Source organism: Panulirus ornatus, chromosome 9 (assembly GCF_036320965.1).
Source record: "Panulirus ornatus isolate Po-2019 chromosome 9, ASM3632096v1, whole genome shotgun sequence".
NCBI classification, from domain to species: domain Eukaryota; kingdom Metazoa; phylum Arthropoda; class Malacostraca; order Decapoda; family Palinuridae; genus Panulirus; species Panulirus ornatus.
Window position 1 is genome coordinate 51,543,667 of NC_092232.1, and position 13,278 is coordinate 51,556,944.

The 13,278-nt window shown below is 37.1% G+C and overlaps 1 protein-coding gene across 2 annotated transcripts in view; it reads right to left on the reverse strand.

The window, feature by feature from the left end:
• Positions 1–1,251: 1,251 nt before the first annotated feature.
• LOC139750420 (HMG box-containing protein 1-like) overlaps positions 1,252–13,278 on the reverse strand; it is a 37,423-nt gene continuing 25,396 nt past the window's right edge. For both annotated transcript variants that reach the window (XM_071665198.1, XM_071665199.1), the window contains 4 exons: positions 12,326–13,260; positions 11,844–12,000; positions 10,700–10,972; positions 1,252–9,270 (listed from right to left, as the gene is read on the reverse strand). In XM_071665198.1, coding sequence (XP_071521299.1) covers positions 9,120–9,270; positions 10,700–10,972; positions 11,844–12,000; positions 12,326–13,260 — 1,516 coding nt within the window. In that variant the 3' untranslated portion in view covers positions 1,252–9,119. The remainder of the gene's footprint in view (positions 9,271–10,699; positions 10,973–11,843; positions 12,001–12,325; positions 13,261–13,278) is intronic.

Genomic DNA, 13,278 nt, shown 5'->3' on the forward strand with positions numbered 1-13,278 from the left:
TCTTGTCATTCACCATGAAAATGTCGAGTCTTTGTGTGGAGATATGTAGAGACAGAGGGTGGTTACACCAAATATTAATAAAAGTGAATGCCTAATATTGTTTACCTTGCAATAAATAAATATACTCTTATATTCAGTAAATGTATGATTCACAAATGTTAAGACTGAGTTCTGTCAACATATCATTTCATACATTCAATGCAACAAAAATACATCCAACATGAACAGAATGGCACCCATGCACAGCTTTTAATCTACTTTCTCAATTATCCATTTCAATTTGGTATTTGGTTTCAGAAGTCCCCAATATTCTATTAGGATTTCTTATTTCATAACATGAATTACAATCAAGGTATGTTAAAATGCTGTTATACTGTAATGCAAGCATTATTAAGACATATATGTTTCCAATTTTAAGTTGTTACACAACTTTATTATAATCCCTTGTTTTCATTTGCAATTATGTTAATATACCCACTTAGATAGCATGCTAAAGAAACTTGTATTATGGCAAATGACAGGAAATGTCACTAGTAATCCATATCTCACTATATTTGGAAAGCAGGGCTACCAAGGTGTGTGTGGCAAGACCCTAGAACATGTCAAATGCCATAGTCCATTACGCCATATTGTCTGATTAAATAATTTCTTGATCGTGTACATTCAGCAAACTTATACCTCTTTAATAATCACTTTTGTTCCTCTTGCATTTACACAATGGCTCTCTCTCCTTGTCTTTATATGTAACAAAATGCTGATTGGGTTAACAGTATCTAAACATTATTTAATTGTATACTTGCAAGCTTTACTGCTTGATGTGTATTTATGATATTCCCTTCATACTATGTTTCAGGTTTTATCCAGTTCCTTTTCATGGTTGTTTTCATACAGTGCATTCTCTTTGTAGCTTTTTCTTATGATAAAGTGTCAGGATTAACTGACCTATCTTCTCAACTTTGTTAATTAGTTCAACCTGACAACCTCTTTACTTTTCCAGCCTGTCTTTTCTCCACTTCAATAAATGCTCCTTAGTAAGAAAATAAAATCAGCTTATACTGTACGAGCCATTTCATTGCAACAATTTTTTTGGGGGGAATGGTGTGTATCACATAACAGTTTCAGATGTTGGTTTTTCTTTGTATCCATTATAATACTAATAAAATAAGCTGAAGGAACCATGGTTTCATTTATTTAAAGTTCATCAGAGACTGAATATTTCAATCCAAATAGGTTTATGGAGGAATACAAAGATGTACTCTTTTCTTTATTTCTTTACACAAAAGACATTATATAGGAGAGTATTTTCTTTATACAAAATATCGTCCAAATTAATACCATTCAAAACAATGTCATGCATGCAACACCTATACACAACAGAATTTACAATAATACTCCTGGTGCTATTGGCCTCTGTCTAGAGATATTAACACTCAATGAAGAACCTGTGCAGAGCCTCCAACACCTCACCCAACTGTGAGTGGGTTTGGAAAGCAGACAACAGTAACTGAGGCCTGATAACCTATTGTGAAGCAGGTGACATTCTGCCAATTCCTAAAATGAATTTGAGAATAATGAAGATAACCAATATATAAATACCTCAACTGGTTCAAGTCACGTTCAGTCACCAACCTTCACCTACTTAAGCAAATCTTCTCATGGAGATGGAGAAGCATACAGAATTTTACTTTTCTTTTTAAAAATAATCCTATCTCAGTCTTTGAGGAACCATAAAAAATGGGAAAGCCAACTTGGCAAACATCGGAAGACAATGAAAAATATGGCTTCTAGAAAAGTTTGCCAGGTGTAATAATTGTGTTTGCTCGTGCACTTCAAAAATGCTCTGCTGCTTTATTAATTAAATTCAGGTCCCAGTATCTAATCACAGAATTTGTTACACAAAATCAACACCCTGGATCTATATAATCTATATTACATTTGTGCACATTCTCTGCAAAATCTACAATAAAATAACATAGAGGCCAATTCTATGAAACTTGTGTCACAAGAAGTGATATAAGGATGAACGAACAGGTATGTACCAACTTGAATGGCCATAAGTTCAAAAATACTAGTGATTACTGTCTCCATCCTTAACATCACATCTTTCTCCCTTAACAACACAGGAGGGTAAGTGGCTATCTAGGGAGTGGCTGCTGAGGCCATCGTTATCAGTAAACATTGGCTAGTGATTGCTGTGAACATTTCTTCAATAAACTACTATAGACACTGGTGATACTACCTTCAAAAGTACTTGAGCTGTGTGTTAGTAAAACTATCAGACCATTTACTGTTCATATGCAAAAACTTGTGTCTGTTAAAACTATTTTCAGTATATCTAGTTAGTGACTGCTGGCAACAGTACCATCAGTGTACCTAAGTTAATGACCACTTGCAGCACTACCCGAAGTGTTTGTTCTTTACCAGGCCATAAGCCTCCTCAAGTGGGAGTTACATATCAGATGTAATGAAATTTCTAACAATTCCCAGAAAAAACAATTTACTATATCTTAAGTATTTTAAAACCTGATATTTATAAATTCCAACATAAGCTCAACATGTAGTACAAAAAATATTTCTTAGTGCCTGTCAAATACAACATGAGGCTTACAGCATATAAGAATATATACAAAATAGCACTTCATTTAATCAAGTGCTCACAATAATACTAATAATTAAACTGAAGACAGTATATATTGGCTATCACTTAGATTTTCATTCTTAACCTAGAGTAGTGAGATCAGACAGACCCTTCTTATGACGGCATCTTGCACTTGACAACACCTCTCCTGTCCATACACTACCCGTGAACATCACAACACTGGAGCTATGGTGAAACTAAGGTGTAGCTGTGGTTGTGGCCAAATTGAGCAGCAACGTAAGTGTGTCCGTTTATATGAACAGGAGCCAGGTATAGAGTTATGGATGGCCAGGGTGCTGGTTGTTAGCAAGATAAATGTGCTTGCTTTTACGCCAGCTTAGGTGCCGTCACCCAAAAATGAACACTGGGATAACAGTAAAGTTCTTTGCAAATGGAGGCTGGGTGTCCGTTTGAGGGGTAGGATTCCTTACAGTTTATGGACATAGAACTGAACACCACGATACTCCTCATATCCCAGGGCACAATCACACAATAATCACATGATAAAAATATAGTTATCTTTACACTGTGTGATTGTCGACTTAAAACAAATATTAACCACATTATATAATGCTTTATGCTTACAAAAAAAATTATATCAAACATTTAAAGCATACCATATAGCTATGACAAACGCAGGTGAGGCATTTAATATATATATAAAACATATGAATTACCATTTTTTATCTAAATACAGGGAATTTGAAGTTTTATAATAAAAAGAGAGTGAGAGCCTCAGCTACAATTTGCCATGGTATAATATAGACAGTTAATCCATGCTACTGCAGCAACAGCCACAGGATCATGACACCCTCTACACTGAGATCACATGAACTACACTAGTAAGGGCATTCTCACTGCACCATACCGCACACCTCAAATTCACTGTCATGCAAATGCCAGATCTGTTACCTCATATTCTGGAATGAAGTAAAATTATACTGGGATGTCTGATTTCCTGTAATCATTTGTATACAGGAGGGGGCTCTTAACTGTGACACTCAAGAGCCCCCCACAACCATCAGTGCAGCTGCTGGTGAGAACACCTTTGCCAATTTCCAATTAAGCATAACTGACTTTTGCTTCTGAAACACAGATATCTGATTGGTGAAATGCCTCTTATAATGGAATTTCAGCCAATAAGAATAAAGTATTTAAATAGAAGGACAGAAATTTGGCTTTACTCTTCTGGTCTTCCTGACATGGTTTAAGGACAGATGAAAGACATAACTGCGTCTGCTGAGATCACCCCAGAATTGGCAGGATAATAATGTGCTAGAGCTCATTCGGTCAAGCTTATTATTATCTAACAGACTACTTCTTTCTGAGCAAATTTAAACTTCTTAACCTATCACTTAAAATTTCTTTCCAATACAAAACATAATATGTTTCTCTATAAATGTTACAATATGTAACAACTATAAATTTCAGGAAGAGACCATATTTATAACAGTAGTAATTTACTATGAACATAGTTGCAGGAAGTAGGGAAGATTCAGGGTAAGAGTAGAAAAATAGTTTTAAATATATATATTTAGGTTATGAACAAAAACTAGCTTGTTCTATACACATTATTTGTGCTTTTGAAAGACTTACGACACGAGCACAAGGCGGTAGGTAAGGAGTTCCCACTCTTAAGCTACCTGAACGCCTTACTCACTCCTCCTCCGCTTTGAGCTTACTTGTTACTGAACCATGCTTGTATAAGACAAAATGTTTGTACAGTGTATTTTGTAGATTCGAAATTATATGCAATAATGCCAAAAATGGCACCCCTAGCAAACCTGCCAACCTTCCAAAGGCTGTTTACATGTAATCCAATGCTGAAAAAGTGTTTTCTGAAAAAGTACAATGACATGCACAAGTCTGACTCTATCAATTTATCTCTATCTCTATAGAGATATATCTATCTCAGATGCCCAATGCCTTAGGGAACTTCCTCAAGGGGGTGGCCACAGCAAAGGAGTCTCCATACCTGGTGAAATCCAGTGCCACTTCTTAGCCTTTACTACCTCACCCTTAACAGGCCACTGGCAGAGGTCCACTCTAGCGCAGTGTTTTTAGAGGCTCCTACCCAATGTTTCTACTTCTACCTAATGTTCCAACCTATTACTTCTACCTAATGTACCTACCTATCACATCTAATGCTACAATTCTGATTTTCACAAAATAATGCAGACAACTTTCTCAGGTATTTTTCCTTATTTTCACCAAGTGAAGTTCTTATCAAAATCAACCATATTTATATGCTAAGTAATATACCTTAGAAAGTTAAGAGTAAGTGTGAACAAGCAAAGCTATTTGGTTTGGCAGGGTTGAGACAAGTTAGTTGGGATATGAGTTTGAATGGAGAAAAATTGGAAGTGAAGTGTTCTAGATATCTGGGAGAGGACTTAGCAGCAAATGGAACCATAAAGGTGGGAGAGTCATAGGGTGGGGGAGGGGGTAAAGATTCTAAAAGCAATGAAGAATGTGTGGAAAAAGAGAACATTATCACGGAGAACAAAAATGGGCATGTTTGAAGGAATAGTAGTCCCAACAATATTGTAAGACTGCATGGCATGGGCTATAGATAAGGTTGTAGAGAGGAGGGTGGATGTGTTGGAAATTAAATATTTGAGGACAATATGTGGTGTGAGGTGATTTGATAAAGTAATGAAAGGATAAGAGAGAAGTGTGGTAATAAAAAGAGTGTGGTTGATAGAGCAGAAGAGGGTGTGTTGAAATGGTTTGGACATACAGAGAGAATGAGTGAGGAAAAGTTGAGAAAGAGGATATATTTGTCAGAGGTGGAGGGAACAAGGAGAAGCAGGAGACAAAATTGGAGGTGGAAGGATGGAGTGAAAAAGATTTTGAGTGATTGGGGCCTGAAAATGCAGGAGGGTGAGAAGCATGCAAGGAACAGAGTTTACTGGAATGATGTGGTATACCAGGGTCGACGTGCTGTCAATGGACTGAACCTGGGCATGTGAAACGCTTGGGGTAAACCATGGAAAGGTCTGTGGGGCCTGGATGTGGATGAGTTGTGGTTTCAGGGCATTACACATAACAGCTAGAGACTGAACGTGAATGAATGTGGTGATGCTGTTTCCTGTGGGGTGGAGTGGCACCACAAATGGATTAGGGCAAGCAAGGATGAATATGTACATGTGTATATATGTATATGGCTGAGTAAATGTATGTATATGTTGATATGTATATGTACATGTATGGGCAAGTATGTATATGAGAGGGTGGGTCTTTCTTTCTTTGTTTCCTTGCACTAACTCGCTGATGTGGGAAACGGTGATCAAGTATGATACAAAAATAATGTAAATTAATTGGCAGGTACTACTGGACTCTCTCCTAAAATTACACCACAAGCAAAAATCCATCTTTACTGAGACTATCATTGCCAGGTGATGCAACAGACTATGGTCTTGGTAAAGAATTTGTTGCTTCAGAGTTATTCCACCTGTCCCTACTAATGAGTCAGTGCAGCCTTAGAGCTGAAGGTAATCCTGGAAAAAGGATTTTGGTGTAACACCACGGCTCTTCCAGAACAAAAACTTTACGGTAATCAAATAATAAAATAGTCTAAAACAGCACTTTAGTCAATAAAGTGTAGATTAAAGCAAAAGTATCATGACTGGCAGGAATGTCCTAGGTTTTGCACTAACGAGGCCAGTAAGTTATTATCATTATTTCATAAATCCAGGGCCCCTTTCTTATAAGATGTTCCTGCAGCTTCAAGGATATGGTACACCTAGGTGTAGGGAAATGATGGACTTCTTTGGAGTGTGAAGTAACTCGACAAAACTGTCATCCCTTTCATCAAGATATGATGATACAGACTTATGGAAATTAACTTTTCCCTTGTGGTGTAAGCAAAGCAGGAGGAGTCCAGTAACATCTGCTAGTAAGTCTAAATATATTGTATGTTACCATTTCCTGCCATTTGGGCTCGAAATCATGATTCTTATGTTTTTTGTCCATGCAGTGTTGCTATTTGGGCATAATCAATCCTCAAATATTCTGACAACTATCTCTTTGCCTTTACGTGTAATCTCATAAAGGTATTATAAATTTAAAAAGTTGGTACCAGTAACCACATACTGAGACAGAATGAAATAAGAAAATCTTAATCAATCTAACACTTGCAGGAACTAGCTATTAAAGATAAATTTTTGAGATAAAATTTCAAAAAACTGAATGAGTACTGGACTTAGAAAATTAATTTAAAAAATGTACATTTGAAAGGTCCATCAATGTGATGAAGCAAGACTGGAAAGCAACAACTATAATGATGAAAATAAATCAGATTTCCATTGTGTACACCTAATTAAAAGCAAGTCTTTTCAATAACATACAAATCATTTGTATCACAAATATATAAAACGGTATGACTACCTTGATGACTATTTTGTGACTGCACATATGAAGTAGAGAATGTAGTGTTTCTTGGTGACAATGCATAAAGACTTAGCAAAAATATAGTAGATCTTAATGTCAAATTACCACTTGAGCACATCATATTTTTACACTTCAACAGCTAAATCTAAAACTTTTGACATTATGCACACACACACACACATATCTAGTATCAACACTATTCAACTGTTACATGTTATGCTTAGGGTAATCAATAATCACCAAAAGGGAGAGCTGAACTTGGCAATGGAGGTAGGGATCATGGATTATTCAATCAAGCTTATTTTTGGAGGAAGAGAATTAGTGGGTGCTCTTTATTAACTAGTCACAAATCTTTCAAGACAATCTCAGCAATTTTGTCTTTACAATTACTGTGAACATTTGTGCAACAATCAACTAACACATGCGCATGTGTGTATATACAAGCTTGGGCGTGTGCTAGTACATGTGTGCATGTGACATATTTCAACTGGAGTGCTATTCACTGATGAGCAGTTAAACAAGAGTTGCCTGTACAAGCATTTTACCTTTTACAAAACTGGGCTTTGTAGGAGGGTACCTTTCTATGGAGAATCAGAAGCCATTCAACAACCTACCAAATTACATGTATAATTTGGAGAGTGAGGGCAAAGTAAGTTAACATGTCAAAACTTACCATCTATCACATTTTAAGGGCATAATCTTTCCTTATTTATTCATGGTTCCTTATAACTCATAAGGAAAACTACTTCAGGTTAAAACCTAATGGTAAAGTAATTTACTGTTAAAGAGGAATATTGCAGAATAGCCAATGAGTATATGAAAAATAAAAGGCAACAATTGTACCTAATAAATATCTTAGTCTGATGCAGGACCAATAAGTAACTGTCTTGGTACCTGTGTTAAAGATCCTGACTCTCCTAATATCACATTCAAATAAGGCATATATCCTAATATAATTGATTCTTGATGTGCCTGAGAGCTGTCATTAAAGATATTAAAAGAGGCAAAAACTATCAACAATCAGGAGAGGAATGGAGAACTTCTGAGGCTGGCAGGCAAGTGCTACGAATATGAGCTACAATTTATACTGAGCAGATACCGGGACTTACAGGGAAGCACGGTCCATATCATGGTCAAAAGTGAGGGCAATTCAGTCTGTGAACAAGTTTTATGACACTTGTGAAGGAATCCAAGTTTAATACAATCTGTTAATCTGAACACAACTTTTAAATACCATAAAACTAATACTGTGATGAGATATCTTCCAAATATTGCCTCTTTACCAAAAATTATAGAATAACCATCAACTGAGCAAATCACATTCAAGTAACAAATCTTCAAAACAATCTAATACAAAATTATAAAATACTGCATTTGAAATGGTCAACGTGATGTTGGTAAAGTACAGCATAATAGGTAAAATGAAAATAAATACAATAAGTGTAGACTGCTATTAACCCCTGGAAAAGGTAATACAGAGATCATTTACCACTGTATGAGGAGAATACTTAAGAAACCTTAAACCTTATAACTAAATATAAATACGATGATAATACTTGTTCCTTGATATTTCAGTTGCAGCATCACTCGTAAATACAATAAAAAACTAGTATATCTGAAGTTCCTTGATAACTCCAAAACACTATTGCATACTACTAGCAAAAAATGTTCAATCTGGCTATTTCAATACCACATACAAAGCCAGGGAACATCCTGACCAAGCCATATCAAGAAGACACATATGGAACTGCCCCAAAAGTGCCTCCTCCAATTTCTTAACTTATTTAAGCAATGAATAATTCCATTTACATGAAAGCTTTGGCTATAAGAGGAAAAGCCTTCAGTCTTTTTTTCTATCAAAGATAAAGAGTTGAAAAAATAGTAAAGCCAGACTGTTCATTAACACTGAGCAGTTGCAACAAGACACTGTTGACTTAATATACCTAAGCAACCCACCACAGGGACATGGATCAACAGGTAAAAAGCTGGTAAATATCTATGCTGATTTCATTTCCCCCTCTGTGGCTACAGGTTATGCTAGGAGCAAAGTTGATTTTTTACTTCTCACAGAACCTAAGTCATTGATGTTTTAGCTGGTTGAGTGAGAGCGTTTCCTTTTCCAGCAATCGGGATCAATCCGTTTTCTTTCTTCAGCCTGTGCTCGAGCTTCGGCGTTAAAGCTCTCTCTATCTTCTTCAGGTAGGTTTTTCCACATGGTACCAAGGAGAACCGAAATGGCTCTGCAAGTACAAATGATAAACATTTGGGTGGTCACAAAGAGCTCTGCAATATACTGCATCTAAAAATCAACACACTACAGCACCAAAAAATTGTATAACAGAAACTGCGGCAGTATCTAAATGGATAAATATGGCATCACACGTATTGAGACAACTAGCAAGAGATACAATACAAAGGGAGACTGATGGAATAAAAACTATATCCAAAATTATGTAAAATAATGATTTTTTCTACTCTTAAAACTGTAACTATATTTCAAGCTCAAATTAGAGAACTACTGAATAATGAAACATGTGTCCATTGCCCAATGCACTTGATACAAAACTTTATGGATAAAAATGCATTTACACTTTAATCCACTCATACTTCTATCAATTCAAAATCATTGAATCCATTCCCAGTTTTCATAGGGTGGACCATGTTCAGTCAGCTGGCAAGCTCACGATCTATTAAAATCTAATCACCAAAATATAAATGATTTCTTTTATTGATTTTTACACAATTCCCTTAGGATAAACATTATCTAATGCTTACACTAACAATATCAGAAATTATAATAATACAGATGCACAATCAATGTTTATAATTACATCCCGTCAAAGTTGTTCTAATGACACATTCTCATCTACGAATCAATACTTTTCATATTTCACATTAATTTTACATTGTTCCCTTCAGAAACATCTTACCTAACTCACCAACTATCAACATGGGTAACAATAAAAAAACAGGTATATTTGCATTAATAGTGCTCACAATTACACTGCTAATAAATACTATCAACCCTTTAACTTACCATTTACCTTCTACACATCAAAATATGCATCATTCTTTTATTTTCCACTGCATTTTACATAGTTCCCTTCAGAAACATCTTACCTAACTCATAAAGCCAACAGCAGTTAACAAAAACATCAGAGATATCTTATATCTGACCAAGTTCCCCTAGCCATCAGCATGGGAAGCCCATGCTGGAGGGAAAGCTGCTGGGGCCTCACCATTTGAGCCCAAAAGAATCAAATCAAAGATGACACACAGGAGATGGGCACGAGTGGGCCCAACAGTACCATGGTAGATGGTTTAGCTTACAAGGAGCTAATTTTGGATAAAGAATCTGACCGTAACCTTTGTGCATATGAAGTATACTTGCAGGCATAAGCATGCTACAAGGACAAAGATAAATCTGAATATAACAAGTGAGCTTGCAGTCTCGTTGTCTTCCCTGCCAATTAAATGCTGAATCCTTTTTTATCGGTAAATTTTTTCTTCCTGACATGGATCAGTCATTTTGTAATACAAAACAAAAATCTATCCTCCATATTTCATCACTGCTTTAAAAGGATTATACTTTTACAGATTTTGTTATAATTCTTTTCTTTCAGTTAATTTGGGGAGACAATACAAAACTACATTATTTCAAAACTATACCTGTTGTCTTTGCCGGGGTACTGCTGAATAAGCTTAAGCCGATGATGCTTAGCAAAGAGCATAAATCCATTCATTGGTCTCCGGGCACGGCTGCTACTTCCTTCTGCACCCCCTATAACTCCTCCACTCCCACGCCCATCTCGATTCTTTTTAGAGGGAGATGCAGGTGGAGAGAGGAAGACTGTGCGATGAGTGTTTGGTGGGAAAGTAGCACTAGTGGGAGCTGAGCATGCACCTGCACTTCCTTCCACTGGGTCATCATTGAAGTCAAACCTAAAGGTAAATCACAAATTTCTCAGCGATTCGAAGTTCATGAAAACCTGCAAATAATACTCAAAAATCAAAGTATAAAAGTGAGAGAAATTGCCTTGATAATAAATGAAAGATTAAGAACTTAGTAAGTAACTATTCCTTGAACAACCAAGAAAGGTAATGAGAAAATGAAATGATTTTGGAAAGTGTAGAACAATGAAATGACCAACTAATCATCATCAAAACTGTATAAACATTACACATGCAAACACATGTATATGCATATTGCTGTTATCATACAAATCTTGCAATTTTAAGGCTGCAATTCACTCAGGAGTGAGGAAATTATGGAATTTTGGAGCAAGAAGGTCTTCGACAAGATTCTATTTCTTTCTGTTCATAAAAATGATACACCTTGCTTGCAGCATAACGACCAGCAGGTGAACTTAGGTTCCAAGAAAGCCAGAGATTATTCTGAGACCTTTGATTTGTACAGTTTGTTGTTTTAGTTTGTTTCTGAGGGGGTGGATGACCAGGAAGGTGAGGCACAGTTTAGGATGGAGTGGATAAACTCTGACCATGTCATATAACTCTGCATATCTTTACATAATCCCCTACATCTTTTCCCTCTAAATCCCTTTGCCTGATTAGCTACTCTAACATACAATTCATTTCTGAAGAAGTTGAGGAAAATTTTGAATTTTCCCCTGCCCAGTCCACAATATTCTTTTCAGTTTCTCCTTCCTTAATTTGCTGTTGTCACTTCTTGCCCTTTCATACCTTTCCAACGTTCAATGGCATATAACTATTAAAATATTACTGAAAATCCCTTTATATCATAAGCGTTTACTAAACACTAACTACTTAGTAATGGTTTTCACTTTTCACAAACCTTTTCATAGCATCAGCAAGATCTGGTGTGACAACAGGGATGGGAGTCTGGGTAGTTTCTGGGTGATAGGGTGGGAGGCACACATCACTCTCCTGGAGTTGCTGGCATGGAAGGCTATACCTCTCGGTTGTTCTGTCAGGGAACACGCTGCACCAACCTAAAATTGAAAGGTTTATTTTTCTTCTTTTCATCTAAAACTACTAATAAATGGTTAGCTACACCTTATTTCCTTGCATATGTTTACATCATCCTCTACAATTCTTAGCTGCTTTTTAACATAAAAATTTTACTCCTTACAAACTTGAAATAAGCTTTGGATTTTCCCTTGCCTTGCAAACCAGTAATGATAACCTCTAAAAAAATGGGCCAATCTTTCGTCTGTTTCCTTGCGCTACCTTGCTAACGCGGGAGACAGCGACTAAGTATAATAAATAAAATAAATATCAAACAAGAAATCAAATTTCATATTTGCAACAACTAACCTTTTCCATGTACATAAAATGGATGATCAGGAGGCGTGATAACCATGATATCTTCCTGTTGCACCATGACTGGTCGAAAGTAAAGTTGGCAATAGCTTGGTGGACCAGACATATGTGATGATGGACCCTCATGAAGAATACGCATCAGGTGCAACCCATGTGGTGCATACCGCTGCTGATGAGCACGTTCCAATTGGCCTAATTCTTCACTCATTCTTGCTCCAGTTACTTGACCACCTCCTCCCAAAACAAAATGGACTCGAACCCCTGACATGAAAACAGACCAGACATTTGTGGGCCACTGGTGTCCTGATGTTGGTTGGGGAGAGATTGAGGAAGGGTAAGGTGAAGAGCCTGGTCCCAGTCTTTCTGTATGTCCAAGCCCACCAAGACCTTGTGGTCCCACTGGGGCACCCTGAAGATGAGGAGCAGGTAAATGTGGAGACACATGATGTGGAGATGGCATGTGTGGTGACGGCACATGGGAATACGACGTATGACAATCAGCCATCATTCCTTCATTCTCTAACTCCTCTCTAGAAGAGTTTAGGGATGATGTGGAGGGATGTGATGGGGCTGGAGACAAAAGAGAAGAAGGCAGGCCTCCTATAGCAGCTGTAGATAAATTTAAAGGGCCCTGCGCTCCACCAGACATATCACCAGTACCAACTGATGAGCCATTAGAATTTCCCTCACTGAAGGGAAACCTACTAGTAATTACTGGAATAGCTGAGTGAGGGTGAGGAGTGTGAGGAGTATGTGGAGTAGGCAGTCCAGGAATTCTTAGTGATGATGAAGATGAAGACGAGGAAGAAGAAGATGGGATTCCTGCCGACTGCTCGCGCACCTCAGCAGTGGATCTTATCACACCCTGAGCGGCTCCAGGTGGTAGCTGTAGACCTTGTGCCTCCAGCTGAAATGACCAGCTATAGGCTCTGTAAAGACATATGATG